Raw genomic sequence first — 22,061 nt, 5'->3', positions numbered from 1 at the left:
CTTGCACACAAATGTTGATTCTTTATTTTAACACCTATGGGTCTTAAAATATTTTTCACTTACCCTAAATAAACACTCATTATTCTAAAAGGTTCTAAGCTTCTACCTGATTTCTAAGAGCTATAGCTTAAATGGCTATTACTTAATTTCTCTCTACTCTGGGGCATAAGCTATGTCATATATTTATTTGAAATCCCTTAAAATGTAGGAATCTGTGATTGTATTATTTTCAATTATATGTGAAGACAAAGTAAAGGCTGGATAAAATTCTAAAGCAAAATGAGTTTTCTCCACTTCTAAATTCTCAAATTGTTAAAGAATGACAATTCAAGCAAATAAATGTTGATTTAATTCATTCATCTTTTATTCTTTTTTTGGCAAACATCACATAATATAAGCAAAACTATATTGTTCACTATAGTTACACACATTCTTTTTTGCTTTATACAAGTTGTAAACATAGTTAAGTGAATAAAATTCTTGGCTAAAGACATATTCCAGAACTCTGACATATACTTTTCTGAGTTATGACAAAAGAAAGCTTATGTAACTTCCATTAGACCATCATCATATGAAAAAGTAAATTAGCATATGCTGCTTTTAAATTAACATCGGTCATTTTATTTAAATACTTTTTTAGGTTACAGCTAAAATGACATTTATCTGAAGTTTTAGGAAAGAACAGAAGCTGATCATACAAATTGTGTTCATAACCACATTGGCCACTTAAATTAAAAATACAACAAAATTGAAAAACAGACATATAACAAAAGATTCTAAATGTTATAAGGAAAAAAAGAAAAAAACTTGCCAATAAGTTATTTTAGAATACTTTTTAGATGTAAATAACATTTATAATACTGGGTTTCATAATATGTTGGTTTATTACTTCCTAATGCTGACATTTTCATTTTAAAGTAACAGATTACTTCAAAATAAACCCAAAGCATTTAGTGTTTTACAATTTCATTCTTCTGTAAATTTCAGACACTAAAAAATTCACATCAAGGGTTACAAAACAGGCATCTTCAGAATATAATTTGTTTGGCAGGCAGAATGGCTTGTAATCTTTTAAACTGGAAAGCCTTCAGGAAGTACTTACTTGCTATCAATGACCCTGCCAACTTCCCACATTTTTACCTGCTGGGCATGTGAAAAGACTGACACCCTATTTTTCACATTATAAACCCAATATTTACTTATAAAAATTAGTTGTACTCATGGGGCAAAAATTCAAATGTTATAAGCGATATTAAATCTCTAGTTTTATCTCTAGTTTGGGAAACATACATCAAACTAAAAAACCCTCATTTTCATAATATTTCCTTACATAAATTATGAGAGACGTTTGTATATATATCCTCTTAGAAATAATACTGTTGTGAGTAACCTGAAATCTGAACTAGAACAACCATTCATATACAAAACTACTGTATACAAGTCTTAGCTTCCAAACAGTAGCTTTCAACTTCATTCATATATGTAACATAAAATTTCTCAAATATTTGAGTTGAAGGAAAGGTGACATTAATAAGGTTAATAAAATAAGTGGCAATGGTTTTCTTCAAATCCTAGAGAATGAAGCAAGAAGGGGAACATCTGGTAAGACAAATTAGAAAAGAGGAAGAATTTCAAGTAAATGTGGCCTTGGACCTTTTACACTGCTACTCCCTAAAATCGCACAAGGTAAAGGCCACAAAATGCTTGTTCCTTCAAGGAAAGCAAAGTAGAAAACACAAAAGGAAATATGAAAATGTGTAGTTATGAAAGAATCAAGAGATGATGGTATTAACTCCAGTCCAATGCTTAAAAAATACCAAAGAATAACAAATGCATTAAAAAGACAGTAATCTGTTAGGTCTTTTTTAAGTTATACACAAATAAAAAACTAATCTCTAATTCTTTAGAGATTTAAATTTGACAGAGATTACCTATTTACCTTTGAATTTTTCTCACTTCTTTAAACAATTGAATCCTATCTAAATAAATATTTTTAAATTCTTAATTATTAAAGCAACCTTCTTAGTTATGCTTTGATAAGGCTATATATATTAATAATAAAGCTTCACTGCATTAATCTCATCAATACCATGCTTACTGCAATCAAGTTCATTTTATAAGCAATAATTAAATTGACCATCACCGTACTACATTATTGCAATGACAAAGATATTGGGTAAACTTCTTCAAGACAAATTACATTGAAATGGTTATTTTGAAAGTTTTTAGGAATGGGGGAAAAGGGAGAATTAAAAACATTGAATATTTGTTCCAACACAAAACAGAATGTCCACGATCTTACATAAATGAAAGTATCAGCTAATAGGGTACCATCTTGGTCTATGAATGATGTTCTCCACAATGAACTTACAAATTTTAAAAATTCCACTAAGAAGACACTGGTTAAAGTTTATCTCTGACATATTTCTAAAAACACCTGTTAGTAGCTTTGCCATAAAACTGATTTAAGGTAGTTGTGTTTTTCAGTAGCATTTAGAACAACCCAACACTTGGTAGAAATACTCAGTTCGGCACACTGTATTAAAACATAATTGTACAACATTGTATAATTAGCTGCAATTTTCAGTAACTATGTTTACCAACCGTGTAACAGAATTATAATGTTCTCCTAAGCCATATGCATGTCTCATATATCTGAAATTAAAAAAAAAAAAACGAGCAGTTTTGATGAAAGTAATTTTTATATATATATATATGCTTATTATATATATATAAACCAATGATTCTGAATGACTCAGTCCACATGGGCATCACTCAATAGACTACGTAGACATATTAACTAAGAGTTCAACACCATTTGAAAAGTGGCAGCAGTCAGCAAGATCTGGTTCAAACACTGGGGGTAAAATGAAAAGGCTGAGATGCTGAGGGTTCAATAAGCTTAAATTGTCACCTAGCCATTGATGACTATCTTAATAGGTTTAGTTAACAAATACTAAAGCCAATAGCAAATCCTGCATGCTGTACTTCAGAAGAGATTTCTAAATCATGTAAAATATTTTCAAAAATGAAGAAAAATAAATCTAAGGAATAAACAGGTAACGTGAATGTATTTCAACTTTTACACTTGTTGAGAAACTTTTAGCATTACTAATGTCAAACCAGGCAATATACAAACTAGTCCTAAAATTCTGTAACCTTTAGAAATGACTTTATTCTTAACTCACACACAAAAATAAATAGCTAGACGTTTAAAAAATTATCTAAGTCATATATTTTAACACATATAATCTAAAATTTTTTATATTTTTTTGTATTGTGAAAAATAGAGGTAAAAATGTCTAGGTACTTACACAAGTATTAGTGGGTGTTTTGAATATTCTTCGCCAACTATAATGGGAGGAGAATCTGCCTGTATTATCTCTATTGGTGTTTGTAAAATGTGAGACAGAGCTCTTAGCTATAGGAAGAAGAAAAGTATGAGTAAGGAAAATAAAAATGTAAATCACATTCAAATAGTAAACTACTGAAGTATGTGTGAATGCGCAACCAGTCACAGCAGGGATATGTTCTGTTCACCACTGTACACAGAGAGCCTGGTATATAGTGGGAACTTAATAAATACCTGTTGAATAAATATAATACAGATCGAATATCCCTAATCCTAAATGCCTGGAACCAGAATTGTTTTAGATTTTGAATTTTTTCAGATTTGGGAATATTTGCATATACTACATGAGATATCTTGAGGATGGGACTCAAAGCTAAACACAAAATTCATTCATGTTTCATACATATCTTACACACATAGGATGAAGGTAATTTTATAGAGTATTTTAAATAACTTTGTGCATGAAACTAAGTTTTGAACTGTGACCTATCACATACAGTGTAGAATTTTCCACTTGAGATGTCAGCCCTCAAAAAATTTGATTTGGGAGCATTTCGGATTTCAAATTTTCAGATTAGAGATGCTCAACTTGTATTTATTAAATCAAATGCAGAGACTGCTCAAGTCCTGCCTGCACAACAGCTTTGTAAAACATATCAATGCCACAGTTAATGAAGAGCGGCAATGGGTAGACTAGGTATATTATACTAGTCTCTCTACTTTTGAATATGCTTGAAAATGTTCATAACAAAAAGATTTTTAAAATACCATTGCTCAAGCACTAGGCCAAATAAATTACAGTGTGAGAAAACGGGCAGGGGGGAAGAACAAAATTTTTTTTTTTTTTAAGTTTTCAGATGATTCTAATCTATAAATACTGTTGACAACCACTGTTCTATAATTTTCAAAGCAAGAGTAGAATGAGATACATATATGAATTATACTCCCCTATCAATGAATTTCTATCTGATTAAAATATACAATTTTAAGGAATTTCATACCACACAATATAAAATTAGAGCCTAAAGCCAGATGAATAATGGTGAATAATGAACATTAATGCTAACATTTTTTAAGACTTATTACGATTACGGGCCAGGCATGGTGGCTCACACCTATAATTCCAGCACTTTGGGAGGCCGAGGCAGGCAGATCCCTTGAGTCCAGGCATTCGAGACCAGCCTGGGCAACATGGTAAAAACCCTGTCTCTACAAAAAAATACAAAAATTAACGAGGCGTGATGGATCATTTGAGCCTGGGAGGCAGAGGTTGCAGTGAGCCAAGATCATGCCACTGTACTCCAACTGGGGTGACAGAGTGAGATCCTGTTTCAAAAAAAAAAGACACATGACCAAGCACTCAAGCACTTTAAACACTTTATGTGTATTAATTCCTTCAGAGATTTAAATCTGACAGAGAATAACTATTTACCTTTGAATTTGTCTCACTTCTTTAAACAATTGAATCCCATCTAAATAAATATTTTTATGGGATAGGTACTGTTGTTATTTTAAAGACCTAAGGCAAAAAGATCTAAGGCAAAAAAAGGGTTACGAGACTTGTCAAAGCCACTTGAACTCAGGAGTTCGAGACCAGCCTGGGCAACACAGGGAGACCCCGTTTCAACAAAAAATACAAAAATTAGCCAGGCATGGTGGTGCATGCCTGTAGTCCCAGCAACTCAGGAGTGGGAAGAAAGCTTAAGCCTAGAAGATTGAGACTGCAGTGAACAATGATGGATAGCACCACTGCCCACCAGCCTGGGTGACAGAGTGAGATTCTGTCTCAAAAAGAAAATAAAAATCATAATGCCCCAATCCATGGGGGGACTATGGGATATGTACTTGCCCCATTACAAGAACATTCCGTTGATGAACATAGTCCTTCCTGAGGTTTTGAAAGGATGTAAGAAATTACTTCAAAAAATATGGAAAGGGCTGTGCCGCATGGCGGTAAATCAAAAACGTTCCTTTGAAGCACATTTTTCTTATACCTAAAATATCATTTTAAAGAAACTAGCATAGAATAGAGGGTGGGAACTAAACTCTGGAAATCCTACCATGCCTTCTAACTTCAGAAATCATAGAATGATTTTCTCTTTAATAACTTAAATTTACTCTATTGGGAAAACTGCAACTCTTACTTCAAATGAATCCACAGATGAAAAAAAAAGTGTAAGTATCCTTCAAAATATAAGGCTTTTCTTAATTTCTTGATTTAATCTCTAATACTCACATGAATGATCCTTTTAAGAAAGTTCAAGTATTTTTAACTATTCCTAATGTAGTAACAAAGCCACTATGAAAACTTCCTGAGTTTCAGAGGCATACAAATCTAATAGATACAGTTCCCTCTGGTGGAAATGCATATACACAGCACTACTAAGAAAAAGATTTTGGAGCAACTTTTATGTTGCATCTTCAAATGAAGCAGTTCTTAGTGAATTATTTAGAGCCACAGACTATTCATGATGATTAATCATCATTATATATTACTAATTGTACTGCCTAGGTTCATCCATCTAGCACTTCAGCTTACAAACTTTTATGAAGGTACTCTCTGCCTTACTTAATGCTCAAAAATGCTCTACTGAGTACACAGAGAGGGTTTATTATGGTCATATAGTAATCAAGAAACTCAGGCTTGGGAGGATGGCTGACCCCCTGTGGCCACAAAACAGAGAGGTAGAAGAAAATGCTAGGACTTGAACCTAGGACTTTCTTTCTTATCCCGTCTAATACCCAGGCTGCTTCATCATCATCTGGCCTACTTAACTGTTTTGTTTTTTTTTTTTTTTTAATTTGTTTTAACAAAACAGAGTTAACAGTCAGATTTTTTAAAATTAGAGCTAAAAAGAAATCTTGATAACTTCCTGTAACGTGACTGAACATACTGTTTTCTTACATATGAATTTAATGCATCAACTACTGCTTTCAAGTCAGTCAGTCACTAACAATTAGGAATTCAAAATACAATTGTAATAAATATGTTGTGGTAGGATTTGGCCTGTAATTTCATATATTTTTTTTTCCATTTCTGATATAAAAAAGATATTTTTCCAATAGTGACTTTGATCAGCTGAGCTACTAGGCTAAATTTTACTTTACTTCAGTAAAATTTTCACTTTCCTAAGTCCAGAAATTCAAATGTATTGCCAATACTAGTATCACAATGAAAAGACTTACACATATGTATCTCCAACACACAGATCTAACACTGAGCTATTTAAAATGAAATAGTGCTTCAATCCCTCAACATACATACTTTAATCACAGACCTAATCATGTTAACTCCCAATTTCTTTGTCAGTTGAGAATAGCAAATACATAAAGAAAAGGAATCGTCAAAGAGAAATTGGGATCAGCTGAGAAACATCTAAAAACTACAGAAGGAACAACCCACAATCACTATGAATAACTACAAACTTACCTCAAGCTGACCTCCCCACGCAGCTGTGTTTACAATATCATCACAGTACTTCTGAAACTCTTCTGTAGAGAATAGGTCAGAACAAAGCACTTAAATAATTTCTGTAACTCATGTTACAAAATCCCTTTAATAGTCTCCACAATTCCTGACAAAAATGCCCAAGTTATAAACGTTCTCCTTCTTTATCATTATCCTCCAGAATCTAATCTAACTACCAGGTCCAAACTTAATTCGCCCCAACTTTCTACCACATTTCCATCCAAGAACAAAGGAGTCCATTTCAGCTTTTCTTCTTCTGTTGGAGGCCCAGATACCCTACCTATATAACAAACCTACCTCACTCTACCCCAAGCAATGACCCCCAAAATTGCCACAATATTCACTATCTTGACATGTGTTTTGAAGCCCAAACCTGCATCCAACGGAATACCATGAAAGACAAAAAAAGTAGTTCCTGTATAATCAGGTTTACTGTAAGACTCCGGGAAATATACGAAGAGAATTCGAGTAAAAGTACAGATAAATTGAAATTCCTTCCCCAGAGATAGCATCAAACAGTGCCTCCACTTGTTATTTTGGAAGCACTTACATTATTTGCCTAAGTATCAGTTCTAACCAAGGAAAGGGCTTTTCAGATCAGCCCTGAGAAGTAAAAGACCTAATCACTAAATTTACAATGGGTATATTTTGTGCATACACCTTTTTATATGGTATGTTAAAATGGAAAACAATTATCCTTGACGGAGGGAAAGAAATTATGGACATCTAAAGAAAAATATGTCTCATGTGTTTGTCTCAGACCCTATTAAATACTCAGTGTTCAGAACAGTGCCTAGAATAGTGCTTGGCACATACCGGCCTTCAATTAATATTGATTGAATAAATAAAGATAATTAATTAAGTCTTTTATGTTTTTCTCTGACTCAGCATACTAAACTGCCACCTCCTCTATGCCCTACAACTAGTGTAACTGGAGAGTTTCAATGATTTAGTAACCTGGGAGATAAATGACTGAAGAGTCATTTATCACACTGCCTATGCATGTATCAAGATATATGGAAAAATGTGTTTTATGTCCCATAGCAAATTCTGTTTATTTAGAAAACAGCAATGACCTAAAACAGTAAGAGATAAGTTAACATTTCTAATATGACATCTATGGGAAATTAATTTGCTACAGAATTAGATATGCTTGAGTCACTCTTGAGATCTGTCAACAGATACCTTAAGCCATACAAACTAAAGGAGACATACTTGACTGCCAATGCTCATTCTTATCAATTCTGCATCATTCTCTATCTTTCCTCCATGGAGGACAGATTCCACTAAAGGAAAGTCAACCTTAACCTTTCCCTCTCCAACCCATTCTGGCCATATGACTTGTTCCCAATGGATACTGCCAAACCCGCCATCTTCTCTCAAGGACTAACAGTCCTCTATTCCATTCTTTACTCCCCCAAAACCTATTCAGATTTTTACTTGCTCTCTTCCTCATCTGCTAGTTGTGTACTTTTTTACTTCCTCATAAATATTTTATCTTAACTGTGGAAAGTATTGTATAGAATAAAGCAGGTTATTAACTCATTTGTTTTACTTGAACAGTAATCTTCCTAATTATAGCTTATTGTGAATAAAAGTAAAGTTCCCAAATTATAGGATAAAAGGAGAAAATGGTTTTCCTAGTCATTCTCTCCTTATGGTCTTCAGACCCTATATACACTTCCTAAAGCTTACCTTCAATACTTCACTTTGTCAAATATGAACTTACATTTTTTTCAAAAATGATTAATCTTATTCCCATTTCTATCTTACATAAAATGAGTAACATAATTACAAAATAACTAAGTAATTAAGAAATCTTAATAGAGAAAATAGAGAATATTTTAATATTAATATTAATATAGAAATTAATAGAGAAAAACATACCAACATCTACTAAAATCACAGAAAATAATTCTGCCTAAATCTTGTGATGCTTTTTCCTCATAAGGTTCATCTGGGTTCTTCTTACGCTCAGTGCTAGAAAGCACTTTATTTAAAAACAACTACAACAAAGCAACAATAAAACATAGCAAAGAAAAATAAATTACCTGGAGTACACATATCTCCTGTATTAGGGTTTGTTAAAAATGGCAGAAAGTCTTCCACATGGCTTTGCATATACTCAGCGGTCTGACTTCTCAAGGCAACCACAGTCAGAGCACAATCCTTTTCTTTCAGTTGATCTTCAATGGCTCTATACATACAGTGGCCATCAGATGGAATCTGTTTCATTTCTAACTGTCTAGCTGCCAATATTTGAGCAAGTTTCTCACTTTCCATATGTCTGGCTCCTGATAAGTTTTCAATTTCAGCTTCAGCTATCCGTTCTTCTCGTTCCTTTTCCAATGCAGCTTTCTTTTCCTAAGAAAAGGAGAATGGATGAAAGTTAATTCATAATAATTAGGACTAATTCTCATTTATTAAGGGAATGGAAATGTAAAGGTCTCAAAACTTTTTGGTTTTTTTCTCCCTTCTTGCACAAGCACTATCACATTGATCATCTCAAGAATTTTCTACAAGGTAAGCTCCTTACTATCTCACTCATTTGTGTGTTTCCACACCTTGCTCTATACTGAACATTAAGAAAGCCCTCTAATTTTTCTTTAAAGTCCACTTAAAAGCTACACGCCAAGTTTCTAAAAACTTTACTTACTGATTTCAAAGTATTATCTTAAGACTGAGTTATCCTAGGCCTTAAAGCACATTATTATTATATTAAAGCCCAGGCTAATACAGACTTCTTATCACTCCACCAGTAATGTGTTAATATGACACAGCCTTTAGAAGGGTACAGGCAGACACCCTTTTTATCTAGCTTTTTAAAATGTCTGTATATACATACATTTAATTAACAAATATTTTGTAAAAAAAAAAAAAAATTAAAATATAAGAGATAGACTAAAGCTCCCCCTAACACCACTGTCATCCCAGTGCTTGCTCTAGAGGTTTGGTATGTATCCTTCTAGATTGCTTTTCTATTCATTTTAATAAATATAGTATACTCTTGAAATAATGTATAAATGCTTAATAAAAATGGTATCATATGTTAAATTCTACAATTTGCTTTCCTTATGCAAAATGTCTGATGAGCTCCTCCCATGGAAACATATGCAAGGATGGAGTGGGGTGAGGGCAATGAGAGATTTGTGACACAAAGAATAGACAGGATGTGTGGAGGGAAGGTTGGGGAAGAAGAAAGGAAAAAAAATTCCTAACAGATGAACTACTAATGATCAAAAGCCAGAAAGCACTGTATGTTTCCTAGCTAAAAACAGTTCATAGAGCTACAGTGCCAGAGAAAAGTGTCAAGAGATGAAATTGGCAAAAAAGATAGGCATATAGTTAATATACAGTAGGTCCATACTTAACATAGTACTAAAAAGAAACTGCAATATACACAAAATATTTATAGTGCTTTTCTCTGGACGACAGGATTCCAAAATAAGTTTCATTTTGGGGTGGGTGTATGAGTGTGTATGTCTGTATGTATGTTTTTCTGCATCTTTCTAATTCTCTACCATATATATTGTTTGTACACTTGAGGGAAAACTGCTTTATAATTTAAAAATAAAAACTAAGTTACATAAATTTTGATATTAGTAATAAGTTACAGTGAAGGATTTGGTAAGCCAAGAATAGGAAAAGGTAAAGAATTCCATACCGCTAGCTCTAATTCCTCCTTGGAACAAAAGTGAATGGGAAGGCAAGTTTCAATTAAACTTATTGTCATGTACCTGTAGTACTTGCCTGTTATCTGCCATGCTAGATGAGCCTAAAGTGATTTCTAAGTTACCTGAATGAAAAGCAGTAATATCTCCCTAATAAAACATAGCCTATTTAAGGTTTATATAAGTAATAGGAACAAATTTATTTCACTTATTTTTATTTATTAGAACTGTGGATCACAGAGGCATAAAATCTTAAAACACAAGATGGCACTATTACTTTATAAAAGACTAAAAAAGTTTCAGAGGGGAGAGGAAGAATAAGCACCTTAGATATCATCTAATCCAAAACCCCTCATTTTCCTCTTCTGAGGAAACAGCACGCAGAAAGATTTCCAAAGGCCATACAGCTGGTAAGAGCAGAGCAGGGACCAAGGACAACACAGAGAGCTCCTTCTATCCAGGCACCTGAATCAGAATAAAAGTTGGAGCAGATGGGAGCTGGAGTTAATGATGTCATGTACTATTTACTTGAAGAGTGGCACTTTATCCTATCTGCAAAACTGTTTAAGCATCTAAAATACTAATTCTAATCATTTCATTTTTTCCCTTCATGTTTTGCTTCATTAGAACAAAGCAAATGAGTTTCCTTTTCAGGGCACTAGGTAAGAAATCCACTGAATTCTTTTTCCAGCAATATACAGTTTCCCAAGAGCACAAGGCACTTTGGTTTCTACAGCTATAGTACTGGAGATAGAATGGCACTAGTAAGTTCTAATAAAAACATATAAAAGATGAAAATAGCATGTAAATCATAAATATATTGTCAATAAAACTAGAGTCATGTTGATATAGTAATATAGCAAAGAAGACTCAAAGGGAATATTAAGAGCTGGACACCAGTCCTGGGTTTGTATCAGACTTTTAGTGTACCAATGAGAGAATCTGGGTCTCTACTTTCTCATTGGAAAATACAGAAATTGAATTCAATCTCATTCCAGCCCTCAAATTCCGTATTTTTGGAACCCAGTTCTTCTAAGTTCTGTTTTAGACTCTTTCTATCATATCAAAAAGCTTCTAAGTTCTTTGAATTAAATAAAATACTATGTTCTTCTAGACTAAAAATAAGAGATATGCTCTACAATATTCTTGGTATGCTCCACGATATTCTTAAAATAAATCTTTAAAGTTTTATCATGTTTTTCTCCCAGAGTTGTATCTTTCCCAAAGATAAACATAATTAATTAAATGATTTTTCATTCCTTGGTGCTTCTGGCAAAAAAGGAGGTTCCAAATAATCAAACACCCAATTGCGCATCCTGACTTCAGGTTTCATTTTCTTAAGCATTATAAACATTTAATGTTTTCTGTTCTAAAATCCCATTAATATAACACTGTAAAAACATTACTTAGGCATTTTTTTCTGCCAAGTGTTAAAGCAGCTGACTATAAAAGATACTAAATGGTTTGAGAGTATAACTGACAAAGGTATTAATTCCAGTTGTGCAGTATCTTAAGGGAAAAGTAACAAAATTTTTGAGAAAGGGAAGGGAGTTTTCATTTTGTTTGTTTTGTTGTCAGAGGTCCACCTGGGGAGGAACAAGTTTTGATAAAGACAGGACTTATGCCCTTAGGTTTTCCAGAATTAAATAGGCTATTATAAGATGCTTCAATTACTAAGTAGATGTAATTCCAGTATTTTGTTATACTACCGGCATGCAAAAATTCTGCCTTTCCTTTTTGATCTATAGAAGCTAGACGACAATTGTGAGATCATCACAAAAGAATGCATATCATAAGCAGACAATCTCCAAGATTCTATGAAATCTAAATTTAATGAATCTACAAAATTCACAGTTATATTTACTCAAGAATAAAATTCTATACAAGAATGAGAAATGTTTGACTCTGTGCATTTCATCAACTTTCAAACAAAAAAAGACATTGCTTTTAGGTTTAATTTTTTAAAAGGCATACTATGCACTACTTAATATAGAAAAAGACATTGCTTTTAGGTTTTATTTTTAAGAGGCATACTATGCACTACTTAACATAGAAACGATACTATCATTTGTTGACCCATTAGTTCTCCAGGCCTTGTGTTAAAGGCTTTGGAAATAGTATAGTATTTAATATTCACAATGAATTAGCTTATGAAGTAGCTATAATTTGCCCGTTTCATAGATGTGAAACTGAAGCTTAAAGAAGTACCGTACCCAAAGTATAACAGTAAATGAAATTAAAACCTCATCTGTTTGACACTAAACTCCATGCTCTACTAAATTACATACTATGTCATAAGATGCAAAACGAGTTTAAAAATATGCATTTAAACCATAGAAAACATCAACTGTTAATAAAATAATACTCGTAACTAAAAAGACTGAATTTAATCATTTTTCTTTTTCAAATTCAAAGGGACTTACCTATCTAATCTTATTTCTATAATGCTGATATGAACTAGCTACTTCCAATAAATCAGTTTCCTTATAGCTCTTCAATAATGCAGTATATCATCCCCACATTTGTTTTTGTGCATGCTGTTTCTCCTATTTGGAATATCTTATCTAAATAATATTTCTTTCAAATTCCAACCCATTATTAGCATAATGAACTTTCCCTTCTCTAAATTTTCATAATTAACCATTATATAGATACCTACATAATTATCTAAGAAGTTTGTAACCATTATATAGATACCTACATAATTATCTAAGAACATGTATCTACACGTTAACTTCTAGGTTCAAATCCTTATTTCTCACCCAATGGTATAGTTCTTAGCCAAGGTTGCGCATCAGAATCCCCTGGGCCCACATTCTGAATTTTTAAGTCTGGGATAATATATTTGTAAAAAAAACTACTTTGCACTCCCACTCCCAGCTTCACTCTCCTATAACAGCTGCAACCTGAATATGTTATTTTATATTCTCTTAGGACCATTTTCTTCTCCATAAAATGGGGATAAGAAATCCTACTTCACAGGATTATTGTCAGGACTAAATGAGATGTCATATAAGCAGCTTAGCATAGTATGTAACACACAGCAGGTGCTTAATAAATGTTAGTTCAAGTCCCTTGACAAGGAACTGCATCATTTTTTTTTCATTCTCTTCCTATAACAAGACCTAAGATAGTATTGAACACACAACACTAACTTATATACTTGGTGACATGACTTTCATACCCGTCTCTTTTGTGCTTTTGATATCCGAGGTGGCTGATTCTCAAGCACCAAGTTTGAAATGTTAACAGCAACAGAATCTATCTGAAGGAAACAAAAAGCATTAACAAGTCAATATAAAATACTTTTTAAATTAAATTATTGAAAATCATAAATATATCTAATCCCACACTTCAAATTTGAATAATGGCAATAGACACTGTACTAGATAATATGGTTTTGTCTCCTGTCTCTATTTTTATGGAAGAATTTGACAAGTTCTCAAGAAGTTTCCTTCAAAGATCATGCTCATCCCTGCATGCTTTCCTTCTTTCTTAGAATGCTTACTCCATTAATCTAAATGCAGTAGTGTACTTCCTGTAAGTGCCAATTCATTTGGCACTCCACTCTTCTTTTCTCTGACTACTGACAGTATGTATAAGATACAGGTCATTTGCTGGCTCAGTTTATTATCACCTGCATAACCTCAACTGGCAAGAGAAGCCTTCTTCCATCTTAATTAGCCAAAACCTGATGAGTACTAATCCTTGACCCTAGTAGGAAGTTGAGCTTTTCCTACCCTACCCTTTTCCATCTACAAACTGATAACTGCAGGCAGAAAATATATTTAATTTACAATATCATTTGATATTATAATCAATCCTAAATGGCTACTGTGTGTTTGCTAGAGTAAAAAAAAAAAAAAAAAAAGATGCTACACTTTTAACCGTAAGGATGAGTAGCTAGTATTACTGCAACTATAAGTTAAGCCAGTTTTTGGTATAACACATACATAGAACAACTCAAGGCCTTTAATACACAGAGACAGAAGTCTCCAAAGGCTATGTCCCAAATGATCAAAATATCAAAATCAGATAGAGACTTCAAAGAGTGGCTATCAACTATAGTGAAATTAGAAGTCTTGTGATTCTTCAGAGGAATCTGCTAAAATTTACAAACAACTATATTGACAATAGGCAAGATAAAAGAGATGCATCTGAAAAATAAAAAAGCAATGGTATTAGTTTTGGTAGTATTCAGAAAAGAAAACCAATTTAAATTAATGAAAAAGATAAATAGTTCAAAGTAGAATAGGAGTTTGTGTTTTAACAGTAGGACCCCATGTAGCTTATGAATCAAACACTTTTGTCCGTGGAAACCTGGGAAAGAAACCTCAAAATTGAAAGGTCTGAGGGAGCAAACAAAACTATCTCACTAACAGAAAACAAGGAGAGACAATTAGGAACACCACAATTGTCACATCACAATTTAACACCTGGAGTATCAAGCCTTGTTACCTGGAGATGAAGTATATTAAAAGCAAGGAAATTTGGGAAATAATGACAAACAAAGTTAAAGAAATTTAGACTATATTTAATGTAAGGACCATTGTAAATAGCACAGACAAGCTGTACTTGTCAACAGCAAACCAAAAATCAACCAAAATTTAAGTACGGCAGGTAAGATTTTGCATAGACATAAGAACTTTCTACCAAAGATGGAGGCTGTGGAGTCTATATGACCTTTCACATCCAAAACCCATACAATAAATACCACACTATACAAAGCTATAACAGAATTCAGTATTCACTTCCTGGAGTAAGATAGTTCTCATTTGGAATTCTGGCTTTGGCAATTAATGGCTGTTACGACTTCTGGACAAAGTTCTTAATCTCTCTAACCCTGTTTCCCACTTGAAAAATGGGATTATGTACACTTACTTCATAGGTAACAACTCACAGTGTGTTACTGAGGTTAAATTAGATAATACATATAAAACAAAGTGTTTGGCACATATATATTAGCTCCAACGATAAAATAAATATTAGCTAAAATTATGAAAGTTAGGATGCTCCAACTTACAAGAAACATCAGTAAAATTTCATTCATTACAACTTGTTCATAAAGCAGTTTTATAATTTAAAAATGATTTCATGTTCACTTTCTTGATTCTTACAAAAACCTGTGCTTAGACAGCAGAAATATTTGTATCGTATTATATATGTGGGAAAATTGGAGCTCAGAAAGATTAAGTAACCTTGCTCAGGTTACAATCCCATTTAGTCGCAATTCTGGGATCAGATGCCTGGTCTTCCAACTTTCATTTGGTGAAGCTTCATCTTTTGGGCAAGTAAATAGGTAAAGAAGTATAGGTAAAGAAGTATAGCACTTTCTTTGCTGATCTCCCTTGTAAAAACACACTGTCCTGTGAACTTGGTCACAAAAACATTAATGAGAAGTGATGCATGAGCATAACTAAGTGATTTCATTTCCCTACCCATTTTATGATTTTAGATAATAAGCAGTTTAAGAGAAGTGGACAGCTGTTTTCAAATGGTGTAGGCAACGACAAACGTTTATTTCACATACCTTATTCTCCTTAGTAGTCAGCTTCAATTGCTCCAGTTCCTCTCTATGTTTCTGTTCCATTTCTTTTTCCAACTTGGCCACATCTTCGGTGAGTTGCTTCCTCCTCTTCTTGTCATTCTTGGGAACAGCATTCTTCATGCCCTGAATTTTGGCTGAAAAGCCATTAAAATCATTAAGTCAGACACGCAGGAGTAAAAGAAGATGAGAAACAGGAACCAATAAGGGGATAGTAAGGGGAGAAAGGTACAGAAAAAGTAATTATAGAAGAAAGAGTCATCACCTAACAGACAGCTACAGAGACAGAAGGGCCCAGATGAAGCTGAGACCAAAAAAAAAACCCAAAAAACTTCATTAACAAAATCTTGAATATGTTTCGGTTGTTTGGTGAGATAGGAGAAGGAAAAAAACCTGACTGTAGCAAGTTTTAAATCTTTCAGCTATCCTTTCTGAACCTCCTAAACTGAGGTGAGTCCATTCAAAATACACCCATTAGAGACAAGTATCGGTAACTGGGGCAGGTATAGAAAAGGGAGGCATCGTGGGTTTGGGAGGGGACCAGTCTGGGTCCAAGACCGCGACTTCGAGGTATTTTCAGACACCAGCACCCACGAGGCGGCGCAGGGTAGGGGGCACGCGGCAGGCCTCAGAAGGGGAAGCCTCTGAAGGTTGGGGAATTAAAGGGCCTCCGGGGCAGGGAAGGCGGGAGAGAAGAGGCCACTGCTACTAGGGGAAGTCTAGGGTGATCCAAGTAAGTCACGCCTTAAGATTCCCCAGAACCGACCCGCCACGCGCCCTTCCTCCAGTAGCGGCGGCTTCCAGATTCCCGCTTCCTTCAGCCTCACCTTGCAACTCCTTCTTCTCTTTGCGATGCCTTCTCACCAGCTGCTCTTCCTCATCAAGTTCTTCGGTCAAGACCGCCTCCATGAGGACCAGGTAGCCCAGCACAAGCGCTGGAAGAAACCTGTACCACCGGCTAGCAGGCACTTTCCACCCCTCAACCCTCACCCGGGGCTCCATTGGCTACGGCTGGGACCCTGCCCCGCCTTGAAGGCGGCACCGGATCTAAACCAAGCCACTGCAAAGAGGGGAAACTTGAATGGGGTGCTACGCGTGCGCACTACCGTGACCCCGCCGTGATGGGCGGGGCGGCAGGGAAGGAACCAGACGGCGAGCGGAGAAGCGGAGGTTGCAGCCTCGGGATTGACTAGAACGCTAGAGCCCCGTCTGCCATAAAGCTAAGCGCTAGGCTCTTGGCCCTGACGTGAGGCGCGCAGAGATGACGTAAGGGGAGTAGTTTTCAACGTCTGTTTTATTCAGTGCTTCGGAGGACCTTCTTTAATCTTTGATTTTGGTCCCTGCTTCTAAGAAAAGCAGCTGAAAAGGTAAGAAAGAAAAAGCGTTTTAATAAAGTCGTCGATAATTATCAATGAGAATTTTGGGGCTGTTTGGGGCTGTGTGGAATTAAATTATGTTTATTGTTTCCAAGGTCGTAATACTGCCCCTCAGAAGAAAGGAACAGCGCTAAGTAATCGAGAAAATGCCTCCTCTTGGAAGGGATATAGAGATGGAAACAGAAGATATAAGAAGGATTGAGAATCATATAATACAGGAGCTTAAAAACCTGTTCGCGATAATAAAGAGGGTAATGTCAGAGCGCTTGGAAAATACCAGGAAGTTGAGAGAGTTAACAGAAGGGCGCACGCTGGATTGGCCACAAAATCGAATTACTGAAGTAAGTGCAAAACGACAAATTGTCACAGAATACAGAGAAAAGGGGAAAAGAAATTAAGAGGAGAAAAAGAGAGATCTAGAGGGCCGGTCCAGGAGATACAGTATATGCATAATAGGAATACCTGAAACTGAGGACAGAGCAAGTAGAACTGAAACAATAATTAAGGATCTAATTGAAGAAAATTTTCCAGAATTGAAGAACGAACTAGATCTACAAATGGAAAAGGCTCACAGGGTACCTTTAAAATTTAATGAAAAGAAAGAAACACCTAGACATATCCTGGTGACGTTTTTGAATTTCAAAGACAAAACATTTTACAAGCATCCACAGAGAGAAAGCAGGTTATTTAAAAAGGGGCAAAAGTCAGACTGACCTCAGATTTTTCTCCTCCAATTCTAAAAGCCAGAAGACAGTGGAACAATATCTACAGAGTTTTAAGGGAAAATAATTTTGAGCCAAGAATTATATACTCTGCCAAGTTATCATTTCTTTACAAAGGAAAGTGGAAGACATTCTTAGATATACAGGGATTAGGAAAGTATATCAATCAAGAACCTTCCCTGAAATTTTGCTCAATGATTTACTGCAGCTAACAGAGAACCTGAATTAAAATAAAAGAATAGGGAGGCAATTGTATGAAAGAATTAATGCTATGCATTAGAACTAGTTAAGGAGCATAGAGTTTAAATTGTTATGTATAGGGCATTAAAACTAAATACAAAAATAGAAACGTAAGCTAGGTCTAAAATTTCGGTTTACATTTAAGCTAGAAAGGCATGCCACATGTTCAACATATTGAACAAATAGTGTTTTATTTTTAGCATGTATTGTGGATACAAATATGCATGTTCTTAAGCTAAACCTAAGTAAAAGGGCTTTGTCACTGTAGATTGGACAAATAACAGCATTCTAAATGTCAAATCTGACAAAATTGGAAAACAGTACAGTTTTATTTCCGTTATTTTTAAGTATAGCAGGAAAAAAATAGCAAGTTTGTCCATAATGTTACTACTGATACTGTAAAGAAACTTCCAAATCACTGGTTTGGGAGTGGGTGGATACATCCTCATTTTCTGTACGTGTTGCATGGGGAAAAACAGCAGTTACTGCATCATATAGTTTATCTAAGTAAATTTGACGTGGAAATAAGTGTTAACTACAAAAATAGAATATATATGTTCCAATGTTTGGTTTGGAAAAGAAGTGGTAAAAAAAAAAAAAAAAAACGGCAAAAGAGAAATAGCAAAAAGACACTAAAATTAGCAAAAAGTAGATTGATAGTACAGATGACTTATAAACTGGTTAAATAGCCCTATTACAATTGAAATTGAGTCAAAAATCAATCTGTAACCTGAGATACATTTGTATAAAACAAAGGATCAAAGAGTTTAAAGATAATGAAAACTATAAATCATAGAAATAGCAACATTTTTATTAAACAGAATCTAAACATAACAAGACATTTTATGTAAAACATACAATATAGGATGTAACATTTAAACTATATGGTAAATATGATAATATATAAAATATATGTTCTGTATCTTCATGTGGGTGATAGTTTTACTTATGTACATTGATATCTATTTTAAAACGTACATTTAAATTAGTGCATTTTATGTATTTAAAATTTGTTGAGTAATCCTTCTATATATATTATTAAAGAGAATATAGCAAAAAATATGTTGGACTATGACTTCAACATTTATGATTTATTTTTTTAGAGACAACAGGGTCTTGCTTAGTAGCTTAGGCTGGAATGCAGTGGCAACATCATAGCTCACTGCAGCCTACAACTCCTAGGCTCAAGTAATTCTCCTGCCTCGACCTCCCAAAGCACTGAGACTACAAATGTGAGCCACCAGCCCAGCACAGTTACAGCCTTTGATAAACCAAGTAAATGGAAAGTTAAGAGAGAAAAGGTAGTTAAATGTGTGTGTAATATATATAGATATTACTTTTCTACCTTATTTTTACATTATTTTCAAATTATCCTGAAACACTTCTAAATGATTTTATACTCGGATATAGAGAAAACTTCAATATATTTCTAGAAAGCACTCATGACCACATTACCAAAAAAAAAAAAAAAAACCCTAGAAAATAATAATTTTCAACCCTGAAAAATCACATACTTGGAATTTTGTTAATGTTCTTAAATAACCTTTGGGTCAAAGAGGAAATTATAACAAATACTGATGATTTAGGAAATACAACAATGAAGATAATTATACTTTACATGCTATGGGATGGATGTAGAAAAGGCAAGAAACAGGAATGAAAACACTAAGTGAAGAATGGAATATGCATATGGGAAGGACTCAGGAACTAAACTTTTTCAATTTTGCTACCTTTCAAATGAGGAAGTAGTCTGCCTTCATAGTGGATTTACCCCCAGTATATTATGAGGCCACCGTTAACTACTTATTTCTCTCAATTGAGCTTTAATGTAACGTAAGGCATTCTAAGCATCTGACAACAATTGATTCTCAAGGAAAGGAAATCCCAAGTCTCCTTTTTTCTTTCCCCTCACTGCACTGTTTTCCCCTTCACAGACCTCCATATAACAATATTTTGATGTACAAAAATTTTATTGAAAAGTATAGCCTTCAGAAAAACAGCATCAGCATTACCTGGAAACTTGTTAGAAATGCAGTATCTCAGGTCAATAGCAGCATAGTATTAGATTACAAAATCTTACACATCTACAAGACTTCTCAGCACAGTGCATTATACATTGTGAATGCTCAGTGAATGCTATCAAGAATATGTGTAGAAAAAAATATTTGGATGTTGCCAAAACATCAATAGTATTTATATCTGTGTGGCAGCTTTTTGGATATTTACTTCTTTATGTTTTTTTAACATTATATTAAAAGAAAAAACTATTTTACTTTTATACATTAAACATTTCCTCAGAAATTTTGAAAAGTATATAGATGATGATAAATGTTACCTGTTGTGTTAGTACATTCTCACGCTGCTATAAAGAAATACCCAAGACTGGGTAATTTATAAGGAAAAGAGGTTTAATTGACACAGGTCTGCATGGCTGGTAAGGCGTCAGGAAACTTACAATTATGGCAGAAGGGGAAGTAAACATATCCTTCACAAGGTGACAGGAGAGAGAGTGCAAAGCAAAGAGGGGAAAAGCCCCTTATAAAACCATCAGATCTCATGAGAACTCACTGACTATCATGAGAACAGCATGGGGGAACTACCCCCATGGTGTAATCACCTACCACAGAGTTCTTCCCCCAACATGTGGGGATTAGAATTTGAATTACAATTAAGATGAGATTTGGGTGGGGACAAAGAGCCGGATCATTTCACCTATGATCCCACCATATAGAGAGACTCTGAAAACAGTGTATTTCCTGGTCAATTAAATTACTATTCAAATTTAGAATAATATATGTAAATTCTGCTGCATTCACTTGCAATTATAAGACATTTCTCCAAGTCAATTATTTTTCAAAAACATTTTTAACTGCTGCATATTTTCCCATCACACAAAATAGCTGTCACTTTTTAGCCCTTATCTGGCTTAACTTCTCAGCAATATGTGACACTATTACTGCAATATTTGCATGATTGAGTCTCCCTTCTGTCCACACTTCTACAAAAACCCAATGTGCTCTTCCCACCCAGCTGTCTTAGTTTCCTGTTTAACCTGCTTGATTTCTCTCCATAGCAGTCAACACCATCTGAGATGGCCTTGTTAAATTGGGTGTTGCCTGTCTCCTTCCTTGGCTTCTATGATACACCCTCTTCCTTTTTATCTCCTTGGTTCTGGATGCTCCTTATTGACTCTTCTATCTCTTTCTGAAATTTGCTAAGTCCCCTAGGGCTCTGGCCCAGGCTCATTTTCACTCTACATACTTTCTGCCAACTTCATCCCATGTCTTCTAATTACCACATCTATGTGCCGACTGGACCTTTCTCTCAAGTGCTAGGGTGTATTAAGATTCTCCAGATAAACAGAACTAAAAGAATATAAATAGATACGTAAGAAGTGATTTATTATGGGAATTGGCTCACACAATTAAGTTGGTTCTCTGGGTTTTTGGTTTGTTTAGTCTTGTTCTTTTAAAATAAAATTTATGTGTTTCCAGGATTATTTTTGAAATCTCGGTACATGGTATCACTCTACTCCCTAGACAGCCCCGTGTATTCTGGATTCATCTCTGATCCCATTTACTCTGAGTCCTAGAGCTTTAGCCATATTTTGTGTGTGTGTGTTTACAAAAATCAGATTTCCTCCTGTCACCAAAGTTTTTCACTAGGTGCTTCCTTGATTTGGGAAA

At 34.4% G+C, this 22,061-nt stretch overlaps 1 protein-coding gene and 1 long non-coding RNA gene across 3 annotated transcripts; one reads left to right on the top strand and one right to left on the bottom strand.

Moving 5' to 3' along the window:
* Positions 1-342: 342 nt before the first annotated feature.
* On the bottom strand, positions 343-17,157 carry OTUD6B (OTU deubiquitinase 6B). Of its 2 annotated transcripts, XM_031669665.1 has the most exons (8): positions 16,865-17,009; positions 16,023-16,174; positions 13,677-13,757; positions 10,818-10,957; positions 8,873-9,185; positions 6,783-6,844; positions 3,315-3,421; positions 347-2,655 (listed from the first exon to the last, which is right to left on the bottom strand). In XM_031669665.1, exons 4-8 carry the CDS (start codon positions 10,827-10,829, stop codon positions 2,571-2,573), a joined length of 579 nt encoding a protein of 192 aa, XP_031525525.1. In that variant the 5' UTR covers positions 10,830-10,957; positions 13,677-13,757; positions 16,023-16,174; positions 16,865-17,009; the 3' UTR covers positions 347-2,570. The 2 variants fall into 2 exon arrangements, with proteins under 2 accessions (XP_009211561.1, XP_031525525.1); XM_009213297.4 differs by lacking the exon at positions 10,818-10,957 and having other exon boundaries at positions 343-2,655; positions 16,865-17,157.
* LOC101010494 lies at positions 17,150-18,988 on the top strand. The gene is made up of 2 exons (XR_650843.3): positions 17,150-17,404; positions 17,509-18,988. It is a non-coding gene; the product is annotated as an uncharacterized LOC101010494 (long non-coding RNA).
* Positions 18,989-22,061: the final 3,073 nt, after the last annotated feature.

This window comes from Papio anubis, chromosome 8 (genome assembly GCF_008728515.1).
Source record: "Papio anubis isolate 15944 chromosome 8, Panubis1.0, whole genome shotgun sequence".
Lineage (NCBI taxonomy): Eukaryota > Metazoa > Chordata > Mammalia > Primates > Cercopithecidae > Papio > Papio anubis.
This window is presented reverse-complemented; position numbering and strand designations above follow the sequence as displayed.

Excerpts from the sequence above, each read along its gene's own strand:
- OTUD6B (XM_009213297.4), bottom strand. The coding sequence starts at position 17,039 with ATGGAGCCCCGGGTGAGGGTTGAGGGGTGGAAAGTGCCTGCTAGCCGG. Across the intron at positions 16,175-16,864 it reads AGAGAAGAAGGAGTTGCAAG|CCAAAATTCAGGGCATGAAG; the intron begins GTGAGGCTGAAG and ends ATGGCTTTTCAG. Across the intron at positions 6,845-8,872 it reads AGGAGATATGTGTACTCCAG|AAGAGTTTCAGAAGTACTGT; the intron begins GTAATTTATTTT and ends TATTCTCTACAG.